The 8,325-nt window shown below is 44.6% G+C and overlaps 1 protein-coding gene across 1 annotated transcript in view; it reads left to right on the top strand.

The window, feature by feature from the left end:
• The window catches only part of SHPK (sedoheptulokinase), a 29,157-nt gene that overhangs the window by 18,783 nt on the left and 2,049 nt on the right, over nucleotides 1-8,325 (top strand). Inside the window, exons 3-6 of the mRNA XM_007937476.2 lie at nucleotides 1,436-1,619; nucleotides 2,171-2,323; nucleotides 4,480-4,655; nucleotides 5,052-5,252. Coding sequence (XP_007935667.2) covers nucleotides 1,436-1,619; nucleotides 2,171-2,323; nucleotides 4,480-4,655; nucleotides 5,052-5,252 — 714 coding nt within the window. The remainder of the gene's footprint in view (nucleotides 1-1,435; nucleotides 1,620-2,170; nucleotides 2,324-4,479; nucleotides 4,656-5,051; nucleotides 5,253-8,325) is intronic.

Genomic DNA, 8,325 nt, shown 5'->3' with positions numbered 1-8,325 from the left:
TCTGTGTCTGTGTTAATTGGTTTCCCTTTTCTTTGTTGAAGAGGGTCTGTGCAATCCTTCTGCCTAGTCCGCCATCTTGCCCCGCCTCGAAATGTTCTTTTTAATGACGAATGTGATACCATTCCTCTTCAATTTGTCATTCTGGACATAGTAGATCATATGGCTGTCCATTTCAGAATGGCCAGTACCATCCATTTCAGTTCACTAATGCCAAGAATGTGTGTCTTTATGCATTCCATTTCATTTTGTCACATTTTCCTAGATTCGTATTTTGTACATTTCATTTTCCAATTATTAATGGATGTCTGCAGCTATTTCTTCTCGTTTTGAGTTTTGCCGCATCAGTAAATGATGGTCTGGAAAGATTTACTGCCTCCACATTAAAGTCAGCTGTATTTTGAGGAGGCAGCTCTTCCCTAGTAGAAGTTTGAGAGCCTTCCTACCCGAGGGACTCATCTGGTGCTGTATCAGACAGTGTTCCACTGCTATTCATAGCATTTTCACTAGCCTTTTCTTTTAGAAATAGATCACCAGGTCCTTTTTCCTAGACTTTTTCAGCCCAGAAGTTCTCCTGAAACCTGTCCATCATAGGTGTTTGAAATAGTGGTGGCATAGCGTCCAGCATAACAGCCATATGCAATCTACTGCAATATGATAAATTGACAGATGAATGGTGATAAAAATCAATTGGCTAAGACCAAAGAAAAAGGGAAAATATATCCGTAATGATAAAGACTAAAAGCCTAGATAATATCATCATGAGGAAGGTTGGAAGAATAGAGACTCTGGTACCTAACAATGTACTACTAAACCTGTATTATTTGCAGGGAGGAGATATCATATCAACTGTTATGGCTTGAATGGTGTCCCCACCACACCCAAAATCTTTATTGAAGTCCTAGCCACTATACCCAGAAATGAATGAGATTGTTTGGTGAAAGTTTTCTTTGTTATGTTAATTAGGTCATTACTTGAGTACAGTGGGTCCTGAACCTAGTCACTTCTCAGTTATAGAAAGAGCTGAACAGACACAGAGACACACAAGGGGAGAGGAAGACATGATGTAGACAGCTGCATATATAAGCCCAGGAGCACCAGGGATTCCTGACAGCTACTAGAAGCTGAATTTTGACTTCTAGTGTTCTGAAAAAGATAAATTTTTGTTCTTTTAAGCCACTCACTTGGGATGTTTCTGTCACGGCAGCACTAGGTAACTAAGACATCAATTTAAATGAATGCAAAGAAACAGGAAGTGGAAAAATGGACGTAGTAACTTGCCCAGGGCTACACAGTTGTTATGTGGTAGTACCCAGTATTAAACCCAGGTGCTGTGATACCATTCATGTGTGTGAGTGGAGTACTACCATAAGGTGATACTGTATATGTTGTAAAATCATGACATGCTGGTCAGTTGTTCTGTTCTTCTCTGTTCCAGGCTGTGCATGGGAAGAGGGAGGGGTCAACCCCGTGTTCACACCCAGAAGTGTGAGCCACCTGGTCACATGGCAGGATGGCCGGTGTAGCAGTGGGTTCCTGGCTTCTCTGCCCCAGCCTGAGTCTCATCTTAGCGTGGCCACTGGGTTCGGCTGTTCAACTATCTTCTGGCTTTTAAAAAATAGGTACAGATGCCTGTTCTTTGACTTGGATGCTGGATTTCCTGGGGAAGGTGAGTGGGCAGGAGGCTATAGCTCCACCTTCTGGACCGAGCCTCAGGGAGTGAGGTCTGACATAGGCCATGTTCACAAGACCTGTACTTGGTCTAGAATTGTTTCATTTCCCAAAAGGTATTCTACTGGTCATCTGATTCTAACTCAGAGAGAGAAAGAAGGGGCCAGAGAGAGCAAGTGATTTGCCAGAGGTCCTGTGGTGAGTTCATGATGGTGTTAGGGCTCAGGGCCGCTGAGAGTGGCTGATGTCCTGCTTTCCCAGGAATAGCACACCCTCCGTAAGTCCCTTCCCCTAGTGCTGCTCCTGCCAGGTCCAGCTCTGAGTGGCTGGGTGATCCTCAGTCTGGGAGGTCCAGCTGTATTTGAACCACTGGCCACAGCAGGTGGAATGCTGGCTGCTACCCAGCTGATGCCACATCAACCCTTCTGCCCATAGCGAGGTGCAACACGTGCTTCTGAGACAATGTTAGACTGCACTGATTTGTATTTGGTGTGTAAAACAGCCCAGAATTCCTAAAATCCTATGATGCAGCCGGCACCATCCAAGACTATGTGGTTGCCATGTTGTGTGGCTTGTCAAGACCCCTGATGTCAGACCAGAATGCCGCTAGCTGGGGATACTTCAACACTCGGAGCCAAAGCTGGAATTTGGAGATGTGAGTATAACCTCAGCAGGTGGGATCCAGGAAGAAGTGTGTCTCTAGAGCACGAGGTCCAGTGGGAGTTTCCTGTTTGGAAAAGGCCGGAAAAAAAACCTCAAATCGTTGCTGTTGAGTTGATTCGGACTCATAGTGACCCCATGTGCTACAGGGTACAGCTGCTCCATAGGCTTTCTTAGCTGTGATCTTTTTAAGAATTTATTTATTTATTTGTCTATTTACATCTCTGCCTGCCAGAGTCAGTAAGATCCTCTGGGACAAGGTGCATCTTTTTTTAATTATTATTATTTACGTAGTAAATAAACTTTATCTGTTCCTTCAAGATGGCATTGTCAGCGGTCACAGATCTGCATACAATACAATCATATGTATTGACTATTTACAATTTACAGTAGCATTTTTTTCCTCTGAAAAGTGTGGGTACAAAAGCTGAGTAAACAGTGAGGTACTGCCATTGAATTTATCATGTCATAGCTTAACATTTTTAAATTATTTTTTTCCTTCACCCAAGTTAGAATATGTCTACCCTCTAGTTAGTAGTTTACCCTCTCTTCCCCACCCACTCCTGGTGACCATCAAAGAATATTTCTTTTTGTGTGAAACCTTTTCTTGACTTTTTACAGTAGTGGTCTCATACAATATTTATCCTTTTGTGGTTGACGAACTTCACTCAGCATAATGGCCTCTAAATTCATCCATGTTATGAGACATTTTGCAGATTCATCATTGTTCTTTAACATTGTGTAGTATTCCATTGTGTGTCTGTACCACACAATGTGGTTTGTGGATCCATTCCTGTCAAAGGGCATTTAGGTTGTTCTTATCCTTTTGCTATTGTGATTAGTGCTGCAGTGAACTTGGGTGTGCATATATCTGTTTGCGTCACGGCGCTTATTCCTCTAGGATGTATACCTAGTAGTGGGATTGCTGGATCATATGGTATTTCTATTTCCAGCCTTTTAAGGAAGCTTGGCACTAGTCTTTATGGAAGCAGATGGCCAGGCCTTTCTTCTGTAGTGCTGCTGGGTGGGTTTAAATGATCAGCCTTTGGATTGGGAGTCCAGCACCACCCAGCGACTCAGGATCGCTGGAAGCCAGGAGTCAGGTCCAGCCCCCAGCTTCTTTCAGTCACTCACATGGGCTGGCTGTAAGCGAAACTGTGGGGTGGGGGCTCTGCCTACTACACTAGCTGTCCTGTTCCTCCTCCACCATAACCCAGATGTGGGGTGGCTCCCCAGTTTCCTGTGACCCCAGCCTCCACCTGTAGATTCCAAAGAACAACTTTCACGTATTAACATATTTTAAAATAAGATTAAGAAACAGAAGTAGTAGATTCAAAGATCGCCTATTGAGTTCTTTTTCAACAATCTTCATTTCAGGTACAGAAGTCCAAACCCACTGCCATCAAGTCAGTTCTGATTTATAGCAACCCTATAGATCAGAGTAGAACTGCCCCGTAGTTTCCAAGGATGTGAGTCTTTGTGGAAGCAGACTGCCTCATCTTTCTCTTGCAGAGTGGCTGGTGGGTTCGAACCACCAACCTTTTGGTTAACAGCTGAATGCTTTAATCACTACACAACCAGAGCTCCCATAAGTTTACTTCCTTCACAGCTCAAATTCTGAGCTCTGAAAAAAAAAAAAAAAAAAAAGGATCTGGTAGTTCAGGTAACTTTATAGCATGTTTTGTAAAATTGACAGCCCTGTAGTCACTAACCCTGAGTGTTGAATGTGTTTGATGTTAAAGAGGTGGATGGCTCTGAATTTGATTAGGACTTTGCTAACCAACTCTAGCTTTGCACTCAAACTCCAATGGCCACCCTGTGTAGAGTCTGTGTTCCCTTCAAACACAGGAGCCTGGAATTCCCGTGGTATCTGGCTCTTACCTAATCCATCCTGATATCTGCTACTTACACTTGTTGTTTTGGCCCCAGAAGGTGAACCCTAAGCTTTTGAAAGCCAGCGTTCATGACTTTTAAAAGCCCAAGCCTATGAATCATGGTTTTAAAACCCCCCAAGTGGCTGTCTGTGAAAGCACTGGGCTCTGAACTCCTTCCTTGTGTGGGTGTCCTATAGCTCTTTCCATTGCTAACTTTCCTGGAAACAACAGAAACCCAGACACCAGGTGAATACAGGTATCTGCTTGTGTGTTACAGACTGATGGCCTCGGGCTTTCCTGTCCACCTGCTCCCGGACATTGCGGAGCCTGGCAGTGTGGCAGGCAGAACTTCCCACACGTGGTTTGAAATCCCAAAGGGGACAGAGGTGGGCGTGGCCTTGGGTGATTTACAGGCCTCTGTCTTTTCCTGCATGGCCCAGAGAACAAATGCAGGTGAGTATTCCTAGGCACCGACTCGGTGCTTGGGTCTGGGGGGCAGCCTCATCACGTGATGGCGATGAGTATTCTGTATGGTGGAACACACCCTCATCCCTACAGGTGAAACCCTCTGCTCAGGGAGTTTGTGGTCCAGCAGGGCAGGCTTTTCACCCAAGTCAGTACTTGTCTCTACCTATCCAGCAGAGTTCCTTCCCTACCCCTCCCACTCCTGGTAACCAACAAAAAAAAATTTCCTTCCATATATAAACCTTTCCTTGACTTTTTACAATAATGGCCTAATACAATATTTGTGTGGACCGATTTTTAAAGCCACCACACTCTCCCACTACCCTGCTGTGACTTGTGATATTAGCTAACCAGGCCTGACCTCTGCTTTCTTTGGCCCCCTAGTTCTCAACATCAGCACCTCAGTTCAGCTGGCCGCCTCCATGCCCTCAGGATTCCAGCCGGTGCAGACTCCAGACCCGTTAGCTCCAGTTGCCTACTTTCCATACTTTGACAGGACCTACCTGGGGGTAGCAGCGTCCCTCAATGGGGGCAATGTGTTGGCCACGTTTGTCCACATGCTGGTTGAGTGGATGGCAGATCTGGGTAAGGTGGAGTCCTCACGATGAGTTGTTCTCTGCTTGCCGTTTCTCTGTGGGAGTATCTTACTGTGCTTAATGTACTACTGGACCTTACACATTCTAATCTCTGCTCAGCCACGTTCCAATGTATTCCTTCCCTAAGGATCTAATCTTGCAGCCTCTTTTTCCTCTCATCTGAGCTGCCATCCCCAGCTCTCTTTTTCGTGGGTACCTTTTCCCCTAACCTCGACTGTAGACTGTCATAACAATTTCCTCAACTTTCCCTATCCACTGCCTTACTTTCTCTGTCTGTAAGGCTCTGTATCCCTTGCACGTAAGGGTTTTCCTTCTGATGACTACAATGAAATGACCAAATATGAATGAGTGGAGAGACTCCTGATGTTTTACAGTTTTATAAAATGCTTATAGGATTCTTTTGCCTGGTGAGTACTTCCTGACTCATTTTCTTGGAAGGGTCTTTGAAAGCTCTGATGCCCTCTTATTCTCTTCTTTTATTTCCAGGATGGATTTAATCAAGTCCTCCTTTGCTCTTCCTTTACAGTGAATCATGGAGCCTCCTTCTGGGAGAAGTTTCCCTTCTAAGCACTAAAGGTAGAAATTAAACTTCTGGTCAGCTGTCTAGGTCTAGGGAAATCATGTCCATCAAATGCATTGGTTACTACAAAAACCAGTTGCTGTTGAGTCAAATCTAACTCATGGTGACCCCTTGTGTTGCAGAGTAGAACTACTCTATAGGGTTTTCTTGGCTGTAATCTTACTGGAAGCAGATCACCTTTCTTCCAAGGTACTGAGTTTGAACCATCCACCTTTAGGTAGTAGTTGAGCACTTAACCAATTTGCTCTACCCAGAGACTCCTGTAGGAGCTCAAAATTAGGTAATTCCAGGAAATGTTCAACACAATAACAAAGACATAAACAGCAGACAGCTTGTGGGAAGGAGGAGAGTTAGGCTCTACTCTTGGAGGGAAGCATATCAAAGAATTTGTGGACCTATTATTTTTATTTTTATTGTTATTTGGGTGAAAGTTTACAGAGCAAATTCACTTTCCATACATCAGCTCACATACACTTTGTCTCATGACATAGACTGCAATTTCCCACAATGCAACAGCTCCCCTCCCACTTCCTTGCCATAGTAACCTCTGTGTCCTTCCCTCCATGCACTCCTGCCCCCTGAGCTGTCTCCCTGTGCATAAACAGCCCTTCTATTCTCCCATGATTGATCTCTCCAAGGAGTGTATCTAGCTAATGTAAATATTCAGTTCATATATCTTTTGTTTGGCTGGAAGCCACAGGAGTGGGTTCAATTTGAGACCTGAAAGGCAACTAGGGGCCATAGTCTCAGTGGATCCATTGGGTTCTATCAGACCAGCAAACCTGGTTCCTTTTTTTTTTTTTTTTTTTTTTTTAAATGATTTTGCATTTTATTCCACATTGTTTTCCCATTTTATGCAAGATCTCCTACATAGATCCCCCTCTGAGTGGTTGACAGTGGTGGCCGGGCACCATCTAGTTCTTCTGTCTCATAGTTGTATAGGCTGAGGATCTCATGGTGTACCAGTCACTTGGACTAATTGTTTCCATGTGTCTTTGGTTTTCTTCATTCTTCTTTGCTCTGGATGAGGAGAGACCCATCATTGCATCTAGATGGCTGCTTGCAAGCTTTTAAGATCCTAATCGTTACTCGCCAAAGTAGGATGTGGAACAATGTTTTGTGTAGTATGTTATGCCAATTGAACTTGATGTCCCCTGTGACTATGGTCCTGAGCCCACAGGTCCAACTACTTATTCCCTCTGTGTAGCTGGCTGTGACCAAGAAATGACTACGACTTGACCCTAGTCAGCTCTATTATAAACTAAAACCAGACCAAACTCAATGCCGTCAAGTCGGATCCGACTCATAGTGACTTCTCCTTGGGTTTCTGAGGCGATAACACTATGGAAGTAGAGTCTCCAGTCTTCCTTCTGAGGAGTGGCTGGTGGGTTTGAACTGCCAGCTTTCTGGTACCTGGGAATTCTTACAGAACATACAAATACACTTGTAGAAACATTGTCTTCTAACCCTATACATGGTCATGGGCACACTCCCTCCTACATAAGAAAACTGAATGAATGCAAATACAATGAAATTTACTCAGATCAAAGACATTATGTTTATTAACCAGAAATAGAAATACTTAAATATAAAATCCCAGAATAAAACCCTCACTCTCTTCAGAGTGCCCTAGATTTGTGCTGTTTTCCAGAGATCAGCAAACAGGGAGTTCCATCCTCATCTGACAGTCACTTTAAACTATTACAGCTGCTGTAAAAGCTTTTTTTTTTTTTAAGAAAAAAAAACCAACTCTAGTCTTTGTGAATTACCTCATATAGCAAGGCTTGTGAGGATGGTGTAGGACCAGGCAATGTTTCATTCTGTTCACATAGGGTCACTGTGAGTTGGGGCTGACTCGACAGCACCTAACAAAAACAGCAAGTCTCTCTGTGCTCTGGTTAGGGGACCAGATTTTAACTGGAGCAGCGTGTGGCAGCCAAAGTGTTGTCTCTGTGCGCATTTCCATCCTGATTAGTTTTAGGAGGAATTGGCTGGTGCCGCCCATATACATTGGACTGAGGGCCAATAAGCCTATGGCTCTGTGTCCCTGGAGCCACATATGTGGGCCCTGTGCACGTCCCCTCTCGGGGCAGATGGGTAGTGGTGAGGCCAGCGGTGTGCAGAGCATCTGAAGCAAATGCCAGGGCTGACCTTTGCATCCCCTGGAAATGTAAGCTGAGAATGAGTTTCTGGCATGAAGGCCTCAAAAGAGCTGCATCTGCTCATTATGTGAGGGTCAGTGTGCAGGGGTGGACAGGCAATCGGCACCTTCCCTCCTGAGGGTTGAGTACGAGCCCTTGTGTCCTCTCTGCTTTCTGAAGTAACAAGACCCTCCGGAGCTCACATCTTCATGGCGGGTGAGCTGACCGCTTCCCAGCGCATCTTCCTCTGCCGACTTCCTGGCTGTGGCTTCCTCTTCTCTGCTGGGAAAGGTCTGTTTTCACCTTCCAAGTAGTATCAAAATCTTCTATTCATGTTTCCT

Source organism: Orycteropus afer, unplaced genomic scaffold, assembly GCF_000298275.1.
Source record: "Orycteropus afer afer isolate SDZICR_OR568_19922 unplaced genomic scaffold, OryAfe1.0 scaffold00042, whole genome shotgun sequence".
In the NCBI taxonomy this organism is placed as follows: domain Eukaryota; kingdom Metazoa; phylum Chordata; class Mammalia; order Tubulidentata; family Orycteropodidae; genus Orycteropus; species Orycteropus afer.
This window is presented reverse-complemented; position numbering and strand designations above follow the sequence as displayed.